At 44.0% G+C, this 23,523-nt stretch overlaps 1 protein-coding gene across 1 annotated transcript in view; it reads right to left on the bottom strand.

The window, feature by feature from the left end:
• Positions 1 to 8,975: 8,975 nt before the first annotated feature.
• Positions 8,976 to 23,523, bottom strand: part of CNBD2 (cyclic nucleotide binding domain containing 2) — a 49,443-nt gene continuing 34,895 nt past the window's right edge. Inside the window, exons 10-12 of the mRNA XM_070801585.1 lie at positions 22,777 to 22,897; positions 15,451 to 15,614; positions 8,976 to 9,334 (exon numbers count right to left, since the gene is read on the bottom strand). Of these exons, the coding sequence (XP_070657686.1) occupies positions 9,016 to 9,334; positions 15,451 to 15,614; positions 22,777 to 22,897 (604 nt within the window). The 3' untranslated portion in view covers positions 8,976 to 9,015. The remainder of the gene's footprint in view (positions 9,335 to 15,450; positions 15,615 to 22,776; positions 22,898 to 23,523) is intronic.

Below are 23,523 nucleotides of genomic sequence, written 5' to 3'. Positions count from 1 at the left end.
TAAAACATTAGTTACTAAACACTAACTTCCTCTTACAGAAAAACTAAAGAGATTTTGGACTATTAATAAATATGTTTGGTGCCATCCTGAGATGTTCTCTATTAAAAAAAAAAAGCAAATATTTTTTAAAAATTAAAACGGGTACTTATGTTCACCAATCTATAAAATGCTAATATACAAGAGTTCATTCATGGTTGCTAAAGAAAAGTAAGATGTGTGTTTTTAATAAAAAGGTATACGGAATGGAATTACATTCTATTAAGGAAAAAGGAAATACATCTGAACATACATATGGCTGTTTTCTGAATGGGCAAATAGAGTGATGACTACAGAAATGTAAAAAAGGGTTGTGGCAAGTGGAAGACAGTTTTGTGCATGATACAAGTTTCTTAAGACACTAAACTGCCTTTGAAATCTTTTACTGTTACTTTGACTAAGTGAATAACTATTGTTTCACAATGAATATAAGCTGGTACCAATCTGGAGTTTGATTTTCTCTTCCTGTTTAAAAAAAAAAAAAAAACAAAGTCTTCTTGGAATATGGCTTTTGATAACAGACTATATAAATTTCTTTGTCTTTAGGTGATTCATACTTGCTTTTAAAGTCTTTTGTTACTTTGATAAAGTGAAAGAGTGTTATTTCACAATGATATATGGAGACTATGACACACACAGACAAAGCTCATACTGCTTCTACAAAATTAACCCCTCATCAGTAAATTTAAAATGGATCAATAATGGCTATAAACCAAACAGTCAGGGCTATGGGAAGTCCAAGACGGCCGCTTGGCTTTTCAAGGCTCCCTGGAAAACCTCACTTCTATTTGATAAGATAAAAGCCTTTCCTGGCTATAGGGTTAATATCTCACAATGAAAAAATTGGTTAAAATACATTTTATGCAATCTCCAGCAATTAGGACACCCACTTTGCTGGACAGGTCATACAGACATTGACAAAAAACTTCACAAACTTCTTGGAGACTATCATTTTTACTGACATCCTCGGTCGTCAGGCAAGGACTACAAAACAAAGGGACTGGTTACATGAGATTGAACAGACTGCTAAATATGACTACAATTTTCATGACTTTTTTTCTGACATATCACTGGCTTCTAATCTTTGTTTTCAGATATAAAAAAGCTCTTCTCCTCAAGTCACTGATGGTTTAACACAATTTAGTGATTTACACCTGTGGATAAAATTAAAACATTTTTCTTTTCTCTCTGCCTCATCGTTCCAGAAATTAGAAACATTTGGGTTCTGAACAGCCTCATCAAGGTAAAAAAAAAAAAAAGTCTCCAGACATATACAAAAATCTCAAGAGTATACTGGGGAGCTCTATAAGAAATATCCACCCAACTGATGTCAGGCCTATGACATCTAATGTTTCACTGAACCTTAAGTTCTAGTTTTGTTAATTAAAATCTATATTTACTAAGACTCACTTCTTAGATAATTCCTTAGAACTGGACATGGAACAACAGATTGGTTCCAAATAGGAAAAGGAGTACGTCAAGGTTGTATATTGTCACCCTGCTTATTTAACTTACATGCAGAGTACATCATGAGAAACTCTAGGCTGGAGGAAGCACAAGCTGGAATCAAGATTGCCAGGAGAAATATCAATAACCTCAGATATACAGATGACACCACCCCTATGGCAGAAAGTGAAGAAGAACTAAAGAGCCTCTTGATGAAAGTGATAGAGGAGAGTGAAAAAGTTGGCTTAAAGCTCAACATTCAGAAAACTAAGATGATGGCATCTGGTCCCATCACTTCATGGCAAATAGATGGGGAAACAGTGGAAACAGTGGCTGATTTTATTTTTCTGAGCTCCAAAACCACTGCAGATGGTGATTGCAGCCATGAAATTAAAAGACGCTTACTCCTTGGAAGGAAAGTTATGACCAACCTAGACAGCATATTAAAAAGCAGAGACATTACTTTGTCAACAAAGGTCCATCTAGTCAAGGCTATGGTTTTTCCAGTGGTTATGTATGGATGTGAGAGTTGGACTATAAAGAAAGCTGAGCACCGAAGAATTGATGCTTTCGAACTGTGGTGTTGGAGAAGACTCTTGAGAGTCCCTTGGACTGCAAGGAGATCCAACCAGTCCATTCTAAAGGAGATCAGTCCTGGGTGTTCATTGGAAGGACTGATGTTAAAGCTGAAACTCCAATACTTTGGCCATCTGATGCGAAGAGCTGACTCATTGGAAAAGACCCTGATGCTGGGAAAGATTGAGAGCAGGAGGAGAAGGGGATGACAGAGGATGAGATGGTTGGATGGCATCACTGACTCAAACCCATGTCCAGGGTTTGGGTTTGGGTGGACTCCAGCAGTTGGTGATAGACAGGGAGGCCTGGCATGCTGCAGCTCATGGGGCAGCAAAGATTTGGACACGATTGAGCGACTGAACTGAACTGAACTGATGTTACATTGCTAAGAGGCTTCGTTAAGTTAAATTTAAAAGGTCCTTCATTGACAAGACACTCTTTAAGTTTGTTTCTAAAACTTATCTCAGTAACCAGTCTTTAAATAAAGATCAGATGCTCTAGGACCCAGAACCAGGAAATTAACAACAAGCTATAGTCATTTAACAAACTAAGTCAGGTGACTTAAAGATGTCACTGGGCTATACCTAATAAAAGTTCTTGACTTAAGTTCTTATGATTTTACTATTACTGCTAACTATATTGCTTTCTTTATTGCCTGTTTCAAGAAACGTCCCTTACATTATCAAATGTGTGACTGATATAATGATGGTATACAGTTCCATTTAAAATCCACAGTTATAATGGATGTAACTCATATATCTTCCTCTGGTAAACTCTTAAAGGAGATCAGTCCTGGGTGTTCATTGGAAGGACTGATGTTGAAGCTGAAATTCCAATACGTTGGCCACCTCATGCAAAAAGTTGACTCATTGGAAAAGACCCTAATGCTGGGAAGGATTAGGGGCAGGAGCAGAAGGGGACAACAGAGGATGAGATGGCTGGACGGCATCGCCAACTCGATGGACATGGATTTGGGCAGACTCTGGGAGTTGGTGATGGACAGGGAGACCTGGCGTGCTGCGATTCATGGGGTCGCAAAGAGTCGGACATGACTGAGCAACTGAACTGAGTGACTTATGTACATATGACGATACATTCTGTCAATTTATATGGGCCACTGCTCACTCCAGTGAGACTACAATGAGACTACAAAACATATACAAAGACACTTATATGCTTCTTTTGCTGTTATTAAACTACCAAAAACTATAAAAACTGGTAACAGCCCTGCTTATAACAGTACAACATTCCAACAATTTTTAAAAATTTGATCTATAAAACATTCTACTGACATTCCGTGTAACCCATAAAGATAGGCCATAAGGGAGAGGGATAATCAATCACTTAAACATATAATACAAAAAGAAAAAGGGAGAAATGCCATAGGACAATAAACAATATTGAATAAAGCCTTATTTACTCTCAATTTTTTAATATTTCTACACAAACTATGGCAACTGTAGCTGAGCGACATTTTCAGGCTACATCCACAAATACAACTAAGACTGTGATTTGGTGGCAAGATCCACTAACAAATGTTTGGTCACCGGGAAAGTAAATTACATGGGAAAGAGGGTTTGCTTGCATCTCCCCAGGAGAAGGTCTAGCACCTGTATGGATTCCAGCTTGTAGAGTAAAACTGAGCAGAAACAACCAGTGACTCCAGACCCCCTCATCATGGTTATGTTTGCCCTGATAACCATCACAGTGAGTATACCCCTGGTTTCGGCAGAAGCAAAGAATTATACTTATCGGGCACATATACGTAACCCCACATTACTAAAACTCATTGACTGGGGGGATTATATGATCCCCGTTTATGTTAATGATTCTTCCTGGATACCAGGACCTGAAGATATATGTCTTCCTCTTGTTTAAAAAGAGAAAGTGACTCCCTTCAGTGTTACTTATGGGTATGAATCCTGGCCAATTTGTGTAGGACCAGATACAGGATGCCTTAAATTATCTATGCAAGCCTGGCTGTTCACTCATTCTTTAAATCATAACTATACTAAGGTTCAACTATATTTTCTCTCTGGTCTGCGTTTTGCTTATAACGACTCAGAACCCAATAATGACACCAAATCAGACAGACCTTTATGTGAACATTGCAAGCTGTTCTGAAAAACAAGATTGTATTCAAGATCTGAAAAACAAGATTGTATTCAGTGGGATAATTGCCGCGGGACTGAGGGAGTCATTTTGATTAATGGTTCCTATGGAATTGTATGGGACTGGTCCTCTGAAGGGTGTGCGGTCTCCAATTGCTCTCATCAAATCAGTCCTGCAATCCTCACAACAGGCTGTGTTGGCAGGTGCATAAAGTCTTTGACCATCCTAATATTACCACGCATTCAGATCATCCAATTATATGGCATGGTAGTGGCATGTCACCCCTCTTCCCACAACTGGATCAAGAAAGAGGGCAAACAGAGATTTGGAGATTGACTTTAAGTCTTAAAAAATTCCAAATTTGGGACGGATATTATTCTGATAAAACTAATTATTCATTGACATTTAATACCAGTACAAACTGGACATTTTACATTCAGGCTGTGTAAGAGATCCTTATGTGCTCTTGAAAGGAACAATTTCTACCAATGAAAGTGTACAAAAACTTTCTTGCCAGGATTTCAAATTATATACTTGCGTAAATTCTTCACTTTATAATTTTAATCACTCATTTGTTGCATTAAGAAGAAGATTGCAAATATAGCTTCCAGTAAATCAAACCAGACCTTGGGAAGGCTCCCCTGAAATACATGCTCTTTGAAAGGTTATAAAGGAAGTACTGCAACGTTCCAAAAGGTTTACTGGACTCCTTATAACAGCTATTGTGGGAATTGCTGCCATAGCCACAACCGCAGCAGTAGCCAGGGTGGCTCCGCATCAAACTGTACAAACGACTACCTTTGTACAATAGCAGCACCAAAATGCAAGCTCTGCTTGGGGAAGTCAGACCCACACAGATCAAGGAATTCATGACCAATTGATTGATTTAGAAAATTCAGTTCTCCTACTAGGGAACAAAGTGCAAAATTTAAAATTACAGATTCATCTTAAGTGTGATTGAAATATCTCTTCATTTTGTGTCACACTCATAAGTATAATCAAAGTGCATGTACTTGGGATCAATTATCTAAACATTTGAGAGGACACATTCATAATAATCTATCCTTAAATATTTCCCAATTACAGGCTACTATTTCTAATATGCAGAATGTCCACTTAAAATTACTCCCAGAAACTGATTTATTTAAAGAAATCAAGGAAAGCTTACATAAACTTAACCCCATGATGTGGATTAAAACTTTAGGAGGAGTATTACTTGGTACTATAATATCAGGATGTATATTTTTAACTCTTTTGTGTCTAGTCCTCAGATGCATGAGAGAAACCATCTGAGAACTGATGAAGAAAAAAGTTGCTCAGACAGCGTATCTACTCCTGCAAAAACAAGAAGGGGAAGATGTAGTGGGAATTCCTAATAATGTACTTTCACAGCCTTGAGAAAATTTCACAGGAATAGCACCTAGAAAAGCAGCATATATTAAGAAACCGTGTTGATGATTATTTTTCATGTTTTTCTTAGAATAACAGCCCTGTTACAAACCCCAAGGCCAGACCCAGAAGGGAGTATGACGGGGATCATGAAAGCATGGACCCTGGACCACGAGGTCAGCGGTAGGTATGAACACTGCCTACGCACTTCTGATTGTTCCTGAGACTATCCCAGAAGGGAATGGCCTGGGGTAAAAACAAGGAGATGTGGACTATGTCAATGTAGTGTCTTGGGAAAGACAGATCAAAGAAAGTTTTGTAGTCTGCAATTAGGAATAAAAGCTGGACTCAGAGTGGACTCTGCACCTCAGTCCAATAGAGGCTGCAGGTCCCCCAACCCATTGCACGAGATTTCATGTTCTGTCTTCATTCTTGTCGCCCGATCCCGGACCATTAGGGCAACACTCTGGCAGGTCTCGGCTGTGGCACGTGGGATCTTTAGTTGCGGCATGCAAACTGTTAATTCTGGCATGTGGGATCTAGTTCCCTGGTCAGGGATGGAACCCAGGGCCCCTGCACTGGGAGCGCCGAGCCTTAGCCACTGGACCACCAGGGAAGTCCACCTACTCCTCCTTCTTTGCCGTGTAACACAAAAACAGTTTTCTTTTAAATTCAACCCACAAAATTATAATGTTGAGTACGCTCTTCAAACTCCACTCACCTCTTGCTCACTGGTGAAAACCATCCATCTTGTCCAACATGCTCATTTTGCCACTGGGGAACCTGGGCTGCAGGTGATGGACTCAAGGCGCTTACCGGGATCCCATGAGACAAGCAGACACAGGCTCTCCAGAGTGCAGTGTCTGGGTGTTCCTCAGAGTCTGCTCCTTGCAGGGGTGGTGTAGGTGAGTGGGTGGGTACTGGGTGCGGGGGCTTCTGCCTTCTCCCAGGCTAGGCTCTTGTGCTGCCATGGCCTCTTCCAGGCCCCTCGGGGCTCTCAAAGCTAAACCATGGGGTTTCCCGAGGGAAAGAGATGACTAGGTCCTGGGTCTGTGGTACCAAGGCTGGAGGTGGACAGGAACCCTGAGTTCTAGGCCCAGCACTACCAACAAGTAAAGCCAGCCCAGACCAGTGGCTGGCAGCTTCCAGGACCTGCCAGAGGGACCAAGGAACCCTCCGTGAGTCCCACGAGCATCTCCGTGCCTCTGGTCTGTGTCCTCCCTCTCAGGCTGCTGACTCTTCATCCTTCACCCAGGATGCCAGCTCCTGTCACGCTGCCCATCTGTCTCGGGCTCCTTGTATCTGCCCCCACGGTCACACCTCACTCCAGGCTCCAGGAGCACCCTGTCAGTCAGACAGAGCCGCTCGACAAGCTATTGGCAGACTGGCAGCATGTGGGCCCAACACAGCCTACGTGTGTGTTTTGTTTGCCTAACACAGTATTTCAAGAATAATTTGAATTTACTGCTCACATTTGAAAACCAGTAGAAGGGGGGCGGGCGGCAGAGGATGAGATGGTTAGATAGCATCACCGACTCAATGGACATGAGTTTGAGCAAACTCCGGGAGACAGTGGAGGACAGAGGAGCCTGGTGTGCTGCAGTCCATGGCGTCTTATCCAATGACTGAACAACAACAGGAATCACCTAGAATTTTTTCTGGGTTTTCCTGAAAAAAATCTAAAGCTTGGCCGTATTGCACCCACATTATTTCTTGCCATGGCATCAACTGATTGGAGCTACCGAGCGGCTGCTGCACTGGCATGGGGAATGTGCACGCCCCACCGTTCCCCATGACCTCCCCAGGCCTGCTGCTGTGCATCTATCTCTTTAATCTTAGCTGCATCGTGTAGCCTACCATCTCAACTTCCCTGTTGGCTCCAGGGGCCTTGGTGAATAAAATCCTCTACCTTGCCATACTTGTGCCACTTCTTTTAATCCTCAACAGACATTAAGTAGCAGACCTAGGATCTTTTGCATTTCAGTCCCCTATAACGAAAAGGACATCTCTTTTGGGTGTTAGTTCTAAAAGGTCTTGTAGGTCTTCATAGAACCGTTCAACTTCAGCTTCTTCAGCATTACTGGTTGGGGCATAGGCTTGGATCACCATGATATTGAATGGTTTGCCTTGGAGACAAACAGAGATCATTCTGTCATTTTTGAGATTGCATCCAAGTACTGCATTTTGGACTCTTGTTGACCATGATGGCTACTCCATTTCTTCTAAGGGATTCCTGCCCACAGTAGTAGATGTAATGGTCATCTGAGTTAAATTCACCCATTCCAGTGCATCTTAGTTCGCTGATTCCTAGAATGTTCACTCTTGCCATCTCCTGTTTGACCACTTCCAATTTGCCTTGATTCATGGACCTAACATTCCAGGTTCCTATGCAATATTGCTCTTTACAGCATCAGACCTTGTTTCTATCACTGGTCATATCCACAACTGGGTATTGTTTTGCTTTGGCTCCATCCCTTCATCCTTTCTGGAGTTATTTCTCCACTGATCTCCAGTAGCATATTGGGCACCTACTGACCTGGGGAGTTCCTCTTTCAGTATCCTATCATTTTGTCTTTTCATGCTGTTCATGGGGTTCTCAAGGCAAGAATACTGAAGTGGTTTGCCATTTCCTTCTCCAGTGGACCACATTCTGTCAGACCTCTCTGCCATGATTCGCCCGTCTTGGGCGGCCCCACATGGCATGGCTTAGTTTCATTGAGTTAGACAAGGCTGTGGTCCATATGATCAGATTGGCTAGTTTTCTGTGATTATGGTTTCAGTGTGTCTGCCCTCTGATGCCCTCTCGCAACACCTACCGTCTTACTTGGGTTTCTCTTACCTTGGACATGGGGTATCTCTTCACGGCTGCTCCAGCAAAGCGCAGCCGCTGCTCCTTACCTTGAATGAGGTCGCCCCTCCTGACCTTGAACGTGCAGTAGCTCCTTTTGGCCCTCCTGCGCCCGCACAGCCGCCACTCCTTGGGCGTTGGGTAGCTCCTCTCGGCCGCCGCCCCGGACCTCGGACGTGGGTGTTAGCCCAGTCAAATGCTTCAGCAAGATGGCTGCCATAGAATGAATGTTCTATGGATCTTAGCTCCCTGACCTGGGATCAAACCCAGGCCCCCTGCAGTGGAAGCACCACCAGGGAAGTCCCCTACACTCCTTCAGACAACCTGTCTGGCCTTGCAAGACCTTTGAGTTCACAACCCTGTCTTTCCTCTGTGCCTCCCATCTATGTCATAAGACCCCCTCACCCTGAGGCCACCCCAGTGATTAACCCCCACACCCGGACTCCTGACTGTCCCCTACTCAGCCCTACAAGTGCCAGGGGAGACAGTGCCCCCTAATACCTCTCCAGACCCCCAGGTCACCCCCAGGGCCCCTCACTATAAGCCCCACAATTCCCATGGCGGTTATTCATAAAACATGGTGGTTGACCCAACATCTTTTATTGATTCTACATGAGGACCCCTGCATTCTTATACTGAGGCAGGAGCTCCTGGATTTTGTACCGGGGTGCTATAATGGTTTGGACAATCCTCAATGGGGGCAGGTATTTCTGGGGTGCCATAAAAATGGGATGACGACGTTTAGTCTTCTTGTCTAAGCTATACAGATCCAGCATCACAATTCTGGGGTTGTAGGTCCCTTTCTTCTTGGGCTGGATTGGAGTGAATGGGGGACGCCAGCGAGGCTCTACCAGTAGCCGCACCAGGTCCTTCCGGAAGATATTCCAGTTGTTCTCCTTGAGGAACCTCTGGCACAGATCTTCATCGCTGAAGGTAAGGAACAGGTGTTGGGGTTCCCACACCAGCGCCTCCTGACCCCCTGCCCCTCCAGTCCTGCCTCCTGCCACTCCTTCAGTCCCTAAACACCCTGAGCTCTGTCCCACCTCTGCGCCCTTTCCCAGGCCGTTCCATCTGCCTCCTTCACCATTCCCTGCTTTCATCCCCTAGACCTGCACTACTCCACGCAGCGGCCATGACCCACATGTGGCTACTGAGTACCTGAAGTGGGATTAATCTGAATTAGAGATGTGCTCTGAGTATAAAATACATACCAGATTTCAAAGACTTAATACCAAAAAAAGGATGCAGAGTATCTCAGTCATTTTTACCTTGATTACATGCTAAAATGATAATATTTTAGATATACTACATTCAATAAAATGTATTATTAAAATTAATTTCACCCCTCTATTTTTATTTCTTATAATGTGGCTATTGAAAATTTTAAATTATACATGTGATCATTAGCCATCAGGGAAATATAAGCCAAAGCCACACAAGATACCACTTACTCCCACTGGGATGATGACAATTAAAGAGACAAATAATTATTAGTGTCAATGGAGAAGTGGAGATATTGCAATGAGGGTTCCAATACATTGCTGACAGGAATAGAAAATGATACAGCGACTTGGAAATACAGCCTAGCAGTTCTTCAAAAGGTTAAACAGTTAACTTATGACCCAGCAATTCCACTCCTTGGTATATACCCAAGAGAAATGAAAACATATGCCCACATAAAAACTTGCATAAGAATGCTCCTAGCAGCATTATTCAAAATAGCCAAAAAGTAGAAACCACCCAAATGTCCATCGACTGATGAAGGGATAAATAAAGTATAATATGTCCATGCACTGGAATATTATTTGACAATAAAAAGGAATGAAATATTGATATTAGGTTGGCCAAAATCTTGGGTTTCTCTGTAACATTGTATGGAAAAATTCCTGAATGAATTTTTGGCCAACCCAAAACTGGCTACAACACGAATGAACCTTGAAAACACTATGCTAAGAAGCCAGTCACATGTGCTGGGTTGGCCAAAAAGTTCATTTGGGGTGTCCTACCAAACTAATATATGGTTCTATTTATGGGAAATGTCCAGATCGGGCAAATCTTTAGAGATAGAAAGTCAACTGGTAGCTGCCCTGGCTGGTTTTGGTGCCCTGCATCTACTCTGCCCCCCTCCCTTATAGCACATGAGGGTAGGAAAGAGGTGGGCAATGGTGGATGGGCTCAGGACTCACTGGCTTATTTCCTCCTGAGACCACAGCAAGGGAAGGCCCATTTGACTTTCACTCCTCAGCTGTACTCTCACCTAAGGAGGCAAGCTTGGTAAATCACTAACACATTAGAGCATTCTTTCGGAAAATTGCGTTGACCAGGAGAAAATCAACTTTGATTCACAGAGATCAACTTAATCCAAAATCTAGAGGTCAGAATGGGCTACAAGTTAGTCCTGAGACCTTAGGTCTCAGCAGTGCCGGTGTCAGCTCCTACCAGCTCACGAGAGCAACTCCATGCTGAGTGACAACAGGTTGGTAGCTCAAAACTGGCCATGGGAGGAGTATGTGTACCATAGAAACTGGCCAACACTTCCAGTCAGGTGACCTCCCATCTCCAAAAGAGCTGCTTGTTGAACGTTGCCCAGCATACCACTGGACAGTCTCTACCTAAAGAGCCCCATTAACTCCCGATCTCTTACATAATAAATAACACTGTCTAACCCTGCTCCGCACTCACCATGCAGCAAGCACTTTATACTTGTTAACTCACCACATCCTCATGACCACCCCATTTCACAAACACAGAAACTAAGGCTCAAGGAGGTTAAGGAACTCACCAAAACTTAAGAGAGGGCAAGCATGTGACCACAAATTCTTAGATCTTCTTGATGCTGTTGTTCCAGAGTAAAAGTTAAGACAGACAAGATTCTACGTCACCTCCTGATGCTGCTGGTCAGGTTGATTCTAGTCTAGGCTTTCACTAAAGGGGGCAGCTCTTCTAAAGCCCTCCACTTCATGCAGGGGCTCCAGTTCCACCCTCTGCCTCACTGGAATTGCAACTGTCAGCTGTCCTTGCAGGACGCCAGGACATGGTGCCCTCCGTTACTACCCCCACGCCACATCTGCCTGGCCATCCAGCGCTAGATCACACTCGGTGCTTTGGTTTTAGGTTGTTCTTCATTTGGGCCCTTGGGAGAGTTCCCTTTTTTCCTGCGAACTCAGCTGTTCATATTCTACATGTGCTCCTTGTGTCTGCAGGGGGACAGGCTTCAGACAATCTAGCCCATAGCATCCACGGGACAGGTGTCTCACCCACGGACTGTGCCATCTTCAGCATGTCACGTCCCCCTTTCCTGGGCCTCACAGTCCTCAATTAAAACATGGGGGATTTGAGCTAGATAATGGATATATTTTCTGCCTGCTTTAGCAGTCTAGAAAACCATGAGTTCGACAATTAATGAATAAGCCAGAATTCTGTCTGTCAGCATTGCAGACGACTGTAGCAGAGCGCTGACTGTGCAGCACAGACGCTAAGGCCCAACATCTGCCACGCTCAAGCCTGTGTAAACCTTCTCTGAATCCCAATTCAACCGTTAACTGATGCGTTCTGTGAGAAGCTAACGCTCCTTAAACCCTTTCTTTCCTCCTTAAATCTTTTCTTTCCCCCTTAAACCCTTTTTTGAAGAGGTGGCTCTAAATAGCTATTTTCTACATTGATAGGCCACAGGAATCAGAGAATTGGAGCATCGCTGAACTGCAAGGAACCATCAGTGTTTCTCAACTTTTTTTTTTTCCCACAAAACTGCCCCAAATTTTCTTATTCTTTTAAAACTTTTTATTTTGTATTGGGGTATAGCTGGTGTGCTGTGATTCATGGGGTTGTAGAGAGTCGGACACGACTGAGCGACTGAACTGAACGGAACTGATAGCTGATTAACCATGTGGTGGTGGTTCCAGATAAACAGCAAAGGAACTCAGCCATCCATATACATGTAAAAACTGCCCCCAATCTGGATCACAGCTACATTATCACCTGTTCTTTTATTAATACTTTTCTTAATTCCGCTTAATTTCTTTCACTTAAATATTTACTTTGGCTTGGTTTAAAAGCAACAAGATTGTCTAATCAAGGGTTTAGTGAACTAGTCCTGTTTTTCTAACTCATACTCAAATAAATATGTAGCTGTTTATAATCTGTGTACCACCTAAAATCATCTTGTAAGCCTTCTGGGAAGACGTTCCGTAATTTGGGGAAACTGTTCTACTCTAATTGTTTTGTTCTGCAGTGGAGTCTGATGCCTAAAGGAGGGGAAGTGACTTGTCCAAGGTCATACAGAGCCCATGTCAAATTCTCTCCTGTGCTTATTAGATACTGTTGAAGTAACTTTACAGATCTGCTTGCCTTCACCTCTTTCTCAACCACAGGAATCACCACACCTACTTACAAAACCATGTCTGATCACATCACCACCACAAGAAAAGAAAAAGGCGGGGAGGATGCAAAATTATATCTGTATGGTTTCTCTATGAAAGTGTGTGTGACTGAATGATAAAATGCATATTTGGCACATATCCATGTAGTAAAAAAAAAGTACTGAAAGGAAATACATATTGCTAGTTGGGATTGTTGGAGTAATGCAAACACTTTCGGTCTTCACCTTCTTAAATGTTCAGCCTTCTTCCGGTTTTCCACAGTGAGTGGGCCTCATCCATTCACTAATGTTTATGAAGCACCTATCTCGTGCCAAGTACTGTACAGGTGCTAGAGGTGAGAGGTGGATAAAGCCCAAACCCTGTCTTCAGGAGGACATTAACCAAGTGGTGGGGAAAGAACTGTGCAAGAACTACACAGTTCTAAGGACTTCCCTAGCAGTGCAGTGGTTACGAGTTCACCTTCCAATGCAGGGGATGCAGGTTCAGTTCCTGGTCAGGGAGAAAGAGCCCACGTGTCTCGCATTGTAAAAAATTCAATAAGGAGTTTACAAATGGTCCACATTAAAGAAAAACAAACAAACTACAAAGCTCTAACCAGCTGTAATACAGCGTGGTGTGGCCACTGTGAGAGCTGTAGGACTATGAGTAAACAGAAAGGGGTCCCTAGCCCAGCTTTCTGGAGGAGATGAATCTTAAAGAATGAGAAGTTTATCCAAATAAAAGGCTGGAAGCAGGACTGAGGGATGGCGTTCCAGGCAGAAGGGTCTACATTGGCAAAGGCAATGGTCTAGGAGGCAATCTGCCCGGGTTGCCAGAGTGGGTTAGAGACAGCAGGAGTGCTACAGGGAGTTGAAGGGTCAGACTATGAAGGGCTGTTTACATGGCACTGAATCTGTACTGTATCCTACAGGCAGTGAGGTACCACCGAAAGGTTTTAAACAGGAGTTTAACATGGCCAGACTTGAGTTTTAATAAAAGCACAGTGCGGGCTTCCTGGTAAGCTCAGCTGGCAAAGCATCTGCCTGTAATGCAGGACACCTCAGTTTGATTCCCCTGGGTCGGGAATATCCCCTGGAGAAGGGATAGGCTACTCATGCCAGTGTTCTTGGGCTTCCCTGGTGGCTCAGATGGTAAGGAATCTATGCCTGCAATGCGTGCAACCTGGGTTCGATCCCTGGGTTGGGAAGATCCTCTGGAAGAGGGCATGGCAGCACACTCCAGTATTCTTGCCCGGAGAATACCCGTGGACAGAGGAGCCTGGAAAGCCACAGTTCATGGGGTCATAAAGAGTTGGACGTGACTAAGAGACTAGGCATAGCACAGCACAAAAGCACAGTGTGCAGAAATGACCCAGCACAAGGAAGACGGAGGCAGGAGACCAATGCTAAGATGGCTGCAAGAGTCCAGGTTTGCGGTTCCGAAGGGGTGCCGGGGGTGTCACCCAGGGAGGTGAATGAGATCCACCGGGCTGTGTGAATACAACAGTAGGACTTCATCTATATTTATCTTTGGCTTTTTTTTGTTTTAATTTAAATTTTCAGCCACATCATGCAGCTTGCAAGATCTTAGTCTTATTCTTTTTAAAGATCTATGTTTGCATATTTATAATGTATAGGAGGTATACAACACACAGCAGATATAATAAATAAATAAATAAACATTACGTTACTCATATCACATAATATATCCTAGGGAGTATACACTCAAACACTCTTTAGTAATAACAGTGTAAGATCAAAACAGTTCTGTGACCAGTGATCAGGCAATAAATTAGTTTTTACGTAAAAAATAGTAGAGTTTTTATCACACTATAAAAGTATTCACTTTTATGGAAAATTTGGAAACTAGGGAAATATAAATAGAAATCTTTTTATTAAATCTTTTAGGATAAATATTTTTAAATTATAAAATAAATATATCATCATTACCAAACATTGAGAATAAAGGGGAAAATCCACTTGGGATGTTACTACCCTGACAATAACTTTAAAAAGTATATCATTTTTTCCCTTATTATAGAAGAAAGAAATAAAAAAAGGAAATATATATTCACTGCAAAAACAAACATCAGAGGAATATATAAGCATAACCAGAAAGTCCCTTTTAGTCCTGTCTTCCAGAAAGAATGACCATTACAAATTGGGCAATACCACGGAATTATCATTTTTGCTCATTTTCCTTCCAGATTTTTCTCCTGTAGAAAGGCCCAAGTCATAGTATATATACAACTTTGTACCCTGTCCTTTTCATGTAGCATTGCATCACTCATTTTACTTTTGCTTCTTCAAAAAAAGTTACTATTAAGGGAATGCATCACTGTTTTCTAAACTGTCCCCTTGGTGTGACACGTATGGATGGGGGGGAGGTTGTTTTTTTATTATAAATATGGCAGCTATAAACATCTTAGTATCTTTCCCTATAATTTAGTTATATAGAGATAAATTCACAGGTAGACTATTGCTTCAAAGGGTAGAAACAGTTTGGGGCCCTTGAAACATTATTATCTAAAATTATTATCAAAAGGATTGAGCCAATTTAGAGGGCATCAGCAATTACCAGTTTCATTCGACCCTTGTCAGCACTAGATATTATCACTTTTTTAAATAAGAGGTATAAAACTGTTCATTCGATCTGACGGAATGTACACACTTTTCCAGCACTGACCTGGGGTACTTGATACTGAACTTTGACAATTTTTCTATTGTATTACTGTCAAGCAGTTCACAAAATTTTTCTTTCCTGATCCGTATCACCTCAGCTCCCAGGCTCACAAGGATCAAGGGCCGCGTGTCATGCTGGCTCTCCGGGAGGAGGATCTGGTGAAGGCCCTAGAGAAAAGAAGTTCAACCTCAGAGACCATCCACTCTACAAGCAAATTTTCCTGATTGGAAAAGCAAGGCCCCAAAAGGACTTGAATCCATCTGGGGTCATTCAGCAAGTGATAGGGAGAAGTCCAGGGCTCTCTTTGCCAATGACACCAAAGTCCTCAAAGAACCGTCCGAGCACTTTGTCCACAGTCCTACCTCCAGGCAGCAAGCTCTGCAAGAATCATGCTTGCGGGACTTCCCTGGTGTCCAGTGGTTAAGAATCTGCCTTGCAAAGAGGGGGATGCAGGTTCGATCCCTGGTCTTGGAACTAAGATCCCACAAGCCAAGGGACATCCCTTGTGAAGCAATGAAATGCCGCAATTAAGACCTGACGCAGCCAAATAAATAAATTTTTTTTAAAAAGGATTTGTGCTCACACAGTCGCTTGCCGGGTAGCAGCATTTTACCAGCTTTACCTGGTGATCAATCTCAACTCTTCTTTGTGCCAGGTCAGCTCATTTTCTTTTCCTTAGGACTATGACAAATAGCTTGTCCTCCTAGATCTTCCCTTTTTTACAGCCACCACGCCCTCCCGGGCTTCCCGGGAGGGCTTTGTTCATAGCACTTGTCCCCACGGAGCCTTAGTTCTTTCTGTCCGTCACCTTAGTTCTTTCTGTCTGTCACAGGCTCTGGGGCCACTGGTGGCTACTATGCAGCTCCCACTGCTCCTTGGGCTCTCTGGTGTGGATTCCTACTCCATCATATCTGGAAGGGAGATGGAGGTCAGCAGGCCCATCTGCTTGCTTTACAGGGACTGTATTCCCCTTTTTAAGGAGACACTTTGAGATGGGGCACAGCTGGGACTAGAGTCCTGGCTGCTGAAGTCCCAGTCCAGTGCTCACGCAGCCTCTCAGCTATTAAGACTCTGGCAAGGAGGGGAGAGAAGGTCAGTGGTCCAGAGCTTGCAATGCCCAGCTGTCTTGGGCTTAAGAAGGACATCAGCCATAAACCAAGAGGTCTGCTCTAGGCAAGCCAAGTGGGATTGGGAAAAATGCAGGCTTCAGAAGGAAGATCCCCGTGTTTACTCATCATGTTGATAGGGACAGAGTAAAGGGACAAAGTAGGTGATTAAATAGTTAATCCCACTAAAGGATCATAAGTAAAGGAAAAGGTATGAAGACCCCTGTGAGTCAATGATCGCACTAAAAAGCAGGTTTGCTTAGCAACAAAACCATGTGACAGGAGCACGCGATGTGCCCCAAAACAACAAAACAACGGTGGCATGAGACCCACATCCTGCCTAGTGAGCTCAGTAAATTACTGATCCCAGGACATGCTCTCTGCACACATAGAAACAATAATTTATAGAACGGTGATAATTCAAATTCAGTGGATAGGACTCCAAGCTCTTTGATCTCTGGTTGGGGAACTAAAAGCCCACAAGCTGTGTGCCGCACCCAAAAATTTGGGGCTTCCCAGGTGGCTCAGTGGCAAAGAATCCGCCTGACAATGCAGGAGACACAAGAGACGCAGGTTCGATCCCTGGGTTGGGAAGATCCGCTGGAGAAGGAAATGGCTACCCATTCCAGTATTCTTGCCTGGGAAATCCCATGGACAGAGGAGCCTGGCGGGCTATGGTCCATAGGATCGCAAAGAGTGACTGAGAACCCACAGCATATCACAGGCATTTCAAAGTGAAAGGCCCTCGTTGTACTGAGACCTAAAGTAATTTTCCCATTGTACTATGACAGTCCTGGCTTGACCAGGTAGCGATAAGAAAACTCCCCTGCCCAACCTTGGAGGAGGAGCTGCTGATGGAAGCCTGATGACTATTCAAGAATGAGAAAGAAGGTGGTTTTTTCCCCCTCCCCACTTTCCCTTTGATTATAAGACTGTAGCCCACTTAAGTTATCTGGGCATAGCACCCTCTTGCCTGCCTGCTTGTAAGCTTCACAAACATCTTATTCTAATAAATCACTTCTTGTCTATCACTTTACCTCTCGCTGAATTTTTTGTGTTGAGACACAAAGGACCAGAGTTCCCCAGAGCCCCGGGAAAGCCACCCAGCAGTTTCAGTGTGACTCTGGGTGAAGTTACACCTCCCTGGCCCATTGTTTGCTCTCCTGTGAAACAGGTGAGAACACCTGCCCCGCACGTCTCCAAAGGATTCTCAAACTGAAGGAGACGAGAAGTAGGATTTGGAACCTTCCCCTTCCTCACCCTCACCACACTACCACCACGATTTGGGTTCTAGACCTTAAAGAATGACCATCTGCTCTGAGCCCTGGCCTTGTCTCTCCTTGTAAGACTGGCGTGGAGATGTGTCATCTTTCTTATGAGCTGTTGACGGTCTAAACAAGATGGTGAGTGTAAGGATGCTCTGGGAGATGTGAAGATCCTCGCGCTTCAGCTGTGCTCACTGCAATGGCCATGAAGCCCCTTCTAATCAGCACCAGGCCTTGCACAGAAGCCAGAATGGCTGCTCTTTAGTCAGTTTCGACTGTGTGGGAGAAACATGTATATAAATTTAATCCTCACAACCACCCTGGGATATAGGGATTATCAGCCTTAGATGTGGGAAATGAGGTTGGGCAAAGGAAATTTGCTTGTCTAAAGTCACGTTTATCTTATAATTACAGTAAGGATGATGCCGATGATAATGATGGCGGTGATGGTGGTGATAGCACCAACTCATGTTTAATGAGCAGGCACTAAATCCCAGGCCCTCTTGTAGCTCTGGTGTGTGTTAACTCACGTAACCCTCACTAGAACCCCACGAGGTGAGTTCTTTTATTATCATCATTTTACAGAGGATGAGCTGAGGTTAAGAAACATGTCCAACATCACACAGCATGGAAGCAATAAAGCTAGGATTTGAACGCAAGTGGGTCTGTCTTTAGAGTCCATGCACTTATTTATTTATTTTGGCTGTACCATGGGGCATGTGGGATCTTAGTTCCCTGACCAGGGATCAAACCTATGCCCCCTGCAGTGGAAGCACGGAGTCTTAACCACTGGACCACCAGAGAAGTCCCCAGAGTCCATGCTTTTAGCTGCTACACTTCAAGGAAACTGAGCCACAAAGACGTTAACTAGTTTGCCAAGGTGACAAGGCAGAAAGTGATGGAGTGAGATTTGAACCCATTAGCCTGCCCAGGACCTCACTAAGGGCAGCCCAGCAGCAGGCAGTTATTCACCTCCAGTCCACTCTATACTTTCCAGCCAGAGTCAGGTCCTCAAACAGCTTCCCAAAGCTCCCAGGAGAAAATAAAGCTCTTCACTGTGGCCACTGAGGCTTTGGCTGCTTCACCCTTGTGAGGTTCCCACCTTGTTCACTCCGTTTCAGCCACACTGCCCTCCCTTCCAGTTCCCTCCACATGCCAAGCTCCTTCCCGCCTCAGGCTCGACCTGCTTTCTCTTTCTGGAACACTCTCGCTCCCAGGTTGTCCACAGCTCATTTGTTTTGTCATTCAGGTCTCAGCTTACACATCGCTGTCTTAGGGCAACCTGCCCTGACCACTCCATTTAAGACCACCTCCCCGCTCAACCCAGCTTTCTGTTCTGTTCCCAAGAGCAATTTAAAACTTTCTGTATATTTGCTGCTTTATCTGTTTACTGTCTGTCCCCAGACTAGATCATAAGCCCCACGAGGGCAAGAATGACATCAGTGTACTTGCCCACACTGGCACCTTAGGCCAAGCTTGAAGCTTGATAAACGCTCAAGAAATACCTGTGGGACTTCCCTGTGGTACAGTCATTAAGGCTTTGCCTTCCAATGGGTGGAGAATGAAGGCCTTGCTCTGAGCTCCCACCCAGAGCCTTCTAGGATTGTCTAGAGCAGGGATCCCCAACTTCCAGGATCTACTGTCTGATGATATGAGGTGATGCTGATGTAATAATAACAGAAATAAAGTGCACAATAAGTGTAATGCACTTGAATCACCCTGAAACCATCCTCTCCCACCTCCAGTCCATGGAAAAACAGTCTTCCACGAGCTTGGAATCAAGTCTGAAGTCCCTCTTGTCCCACCTGCCACAGCTTCCCACACGCTCTCTACCAGAACAAGCAATGCCCTTCCTGGCCTCGGTGCCTCCATTCACCCAGGGTGCTTGGCATCCCAGCCCCTCACTGGGCCGGCACGAGGTGTGTTCACGGCAGGTGCCTAGCCTCAGGCGGCCTGTGTTCAGTCCCGAGCAGCTCGCCCTGAGACTCTAAAACTGCAGGGAGGCAGAAGTGAGAGGGCTGGAAAGCATGTCACATGAACGCTGCAGGAATGGAGGAATGTTTTCCCCGAATAAGAAAATAATTAACGGGGCACTGGCATGCTGCCTGGCTCCATAAATGTTGAATAGAAAAACAAAGCCGCATTCTTTAAATTCTAAGAGGCCATCATGTGGCAAGGAAACTGATTTCTGTTTATTCTTGGGGGGTGGGTAGGGTGCAGCGGGTGCTGGGAAGAACTCGGTAAAAGCTGTAGGAGGCAGAGTTTTATTGAGCAAAAGAAGAGCTGCTGAAAAGCTCCAAACTAGTCACTCAGCACTGAGGGCTGGGCCAGGGCCTGGGGCTCCAGACAGTGCTGGGCTGGCCTCCCTGCCTCCCAAGGCACACAGTCCAGCAGAGCAGGAGCGCCGGGAGATCAGCACAACATGGGGTGAAGGGGTCTGAAGAGGACCCTGGGGATTCATGGTGACAATGACTGACCACACATCAGAAGACAGGGCCCCCACCCCCAGGAAGACTGAGGTGCACAGCTACTCACCAGGAGGCCTCACGCCCTCCCTGTGCCGCTCACCCAGCCTCCCAGCTCCAGCATCTATCTCCTGGCATCTAGCTCCCACAACGGTCAGAGTTCAGGGTCAAACTTGTTTCACCCATACATTCCCCTCCACTATTGCATTTTTTTTTCCCCTGGCCGAGTAGCATGTGGTGATTAGAGCTTCCCAGGTGGCACAGTGGTAAAGAATCTGCCTGCCAAACCAGGAGATGTGGGTTCAATCCCTCGCTCAGGAAGGTCCCCTCGAGTAGGAAATGGCAACCCACTGCAGTGTTCTTCCCTGGGAAATTCCATGGACAGAGGAGCCTGGCGGCTACAGTCCATGACTCGGCAAAGAGTCAGACACAACTGAGCAGACAGCACCGCAAAGCATGTGGGATCCTAGTTCCCCGACCAGGGATCAAACCTGCGTCCCCTGCACTGGAAGCACAGAGTTTTAACCACTGGACCACCAGGCAAGTCCCTGGATAATCTCCAGAACCATTTTAGACTTACAGAAAAATGAAGAAGATGGTACATCTTAACCAGTTTCCCAGTTAAGATCTCACATTGTGTAATAGTTTTGTTACAATTAATGGACCACGATGGATACACATCAATAACTGAAGTCAATGAGTTATTTAGATTTCCTTTTTCTGTTCCACAGTCCTCTCCAGGATACATTACACTTAACTGTCATGTCCCTTGAGGTTCCTCTCGGATGTGGCAGTTTCTCGGACCTTCCTTGTTTATGATGATCTGGACAGTTTTGAGGACTGCCAGTCAGGTAGGTCTTGGGTTGGCCCACTATTAGATTCTGACTGATTTTTCCTCATCATTAGATGGGGGTTATAGGTGATCGGGAAGAGGACTGTAGTACACCACTGTCATCACATCTCATCCCACATTTATCATCTCACAAATGAGGGACATACTATCAACATGATTTATTACTGCTGATGTTGGCCTTGATCACCTGACTCAGGGAGCACTTTACTTTCAGTAGTTCTTCCTCTGTAAAATCATTCTTTTCTTCCTCCTTCCTATACTGTACTCTTCGGAAGGGAGTCACTATGTGCCGTCTACGCCTAAGGAGCAGTGAGGGCAGCGTATCTACACAGATTATTTGGAATTCTTCTGCATGTGAGATGTGTTCTCTCCTCGTTTATTAATTTATTCATATGTATGCATTATATCCATTTGTACTTACAGATTTTGTTAATTTTATTTATTTTTGGCTGGGCTGGGTAGTCCTAGTGGAGTTCCTCTGTGCGGGCTTTCCCTAGCTGCGGTGAGCAGCGGCTACATTCTAGTTGCATCTTTTCATATTGATTTCCTTCCCTTAGACGTATTCTAAGGGAATTCCCTGGTGGTCCAGTGGTTAGGATTTGGCACTTTCACTGCCGGGGCCACGGTCAATCCCTGGTTGGGGAACTAAGATCTCTCAAGGCACAAACTGCAGCCAAAAAAAGAGACAAATATTCATTTAACTTTGCCACGTCTTTTCATAGTTTGCTAATTTCTTTTTATTGCCAAATAACAATTCACTGTATAGATTTGTCAGTTTGTTTATATTTATTTACCTTTCCATATAAATTTTAGCATCAGTTTGTCAATATCCACAAAATAACTAACTGGGATTTTGATCTGGATTGCACTGAATCTATACATCAAGGGGGGACAAACTGACATGTTAATGATACTGAGTCTTCCAACCCACAAACATAGAATATTTCTCCATTTATTTAAATCTTCTTTGAATTCTTTCATTATATAGTTTTCTGCATATAGTTTCTGAACATATTTTGTTACATTTATACCTATGTATTTCATTTTCTGGTGCTATTGTAAATGGCACTACATTTTTTATTTCAAATTACAACTGTTTGTTACTTTATACCCTATGACCTTGCTATAATCATTTATCAGCTCAGGAGGTTGTATTTGTTCTTTTGTTTGTTTATTTGTCTCATTTGTTCTTTATTTTATTATTTTTGTTTCATTTTTTAATTCTTTTGAACTGCCTACATTGACAATCATGTCACCTGCAAACAAAGAAAACTATATTTTTTCCTTCCCGATCTGTATTTGTTTAATTTCCTTTTCTTAATGCGCTGTCTAGGACTTCCAAAACAACACTGAATAAAAGTAGTGAGAAGAGACACCCTTGCCTTCTTCCTGGATTATTTTAAAGCAAGTCCCAGATGTCATACCATTTTATCTATACATATTTGGATATATCTCTTAAATATAAGGACCTTTTAAAAAAACATAACCACAATACATTACCACATCTTAAAAAGTCAATAATATCCCTTAATATCACCAAATCCAGAAAAGGATGTTTTTAGACCTTTACTCTCATTATCTCGCACCCTCAGCCCACCAGGTTACACAGTGTGTTGAGAACAAGACTCTCTGCAACTTACCAAGATCTCGCCTTGCTCCACGGTGTGGATCTTCATGTAGGCCCCCACCGCAGCCTCCTTGGGGAGATCGCCATACTTGGTTTGTATCATGGGACATTTGATCAAATGAGAACACCTGGACCTGGAATTTGACAGCTTGTTACAGAGAACTCGCTTGAAGCTCTCGATAATCAGCCCTTGCTCTACTGCATGTTAAGATCACCCCTCCCTTCTCCCAGGTGGTGAGAACACAGAAAATCAAACCCTGAGAGAGACGGACTGTCAGGAATTGTAGAGGTTTAAACAGGGAGGAGATTTGGGAGAGGAGGGTTTCATCAAACTTTTTGGCCAATCCATAAAACAAGTGGCCAATCCAGGTTCGAATCTCGATTGGACTGACTCTAAAGCACTTATCTACTGACTCCCTTAGATGAGTAGACTTTTATGAAAAAGCTCAGATTCAAAAAGGCCGAGTGATACACAGACAGAAAGTCACCACCAAAAACTGTATGCAGCCCCTTCTTCTTCAGATGGACTCCCTGAGAAAGGAAGCAGCTGACTGCCTGATGAGGCCCTGTGAGCTGGAGGCAGAGAAAGTAGACCCCAATATCAAACCCAGGACCTCTCTCCGCTGCCTTCTTTTTTAAGTCTTTTTTGAATTTGAATTCGTTACAATATTGCTTCCATTTTATATTGGTTTTCTGGCCAGGAGGCATATGGGATCTTGGCTCCCCAACCAGGGATCAAACCCATACCCCCTGTATTGGA

The sequence above is a fragment of the Bos indicus genome, chromosome 13, assembly GCF_029378745.1.
Source record: "Bos indicus isolate NIAB-ARS_2022 breed Sahiwal x Tharparkar chromosome 13, NIAB-ARS_B.indTharparkar_mat_pri_1.0, whole genome shotgun sequence".
NCBI classification, from domain to species: Eukaryota; Metazoa; Chordata; class Mammalia; order Artiodactyla; family Bovidae; genus Bos; species Bos indicus.
The sequence above is the reverse complement of the archived record's forward strand: the minus strand, read 5'-3'. Positions and strand labels throughout refer to the sequence as shown.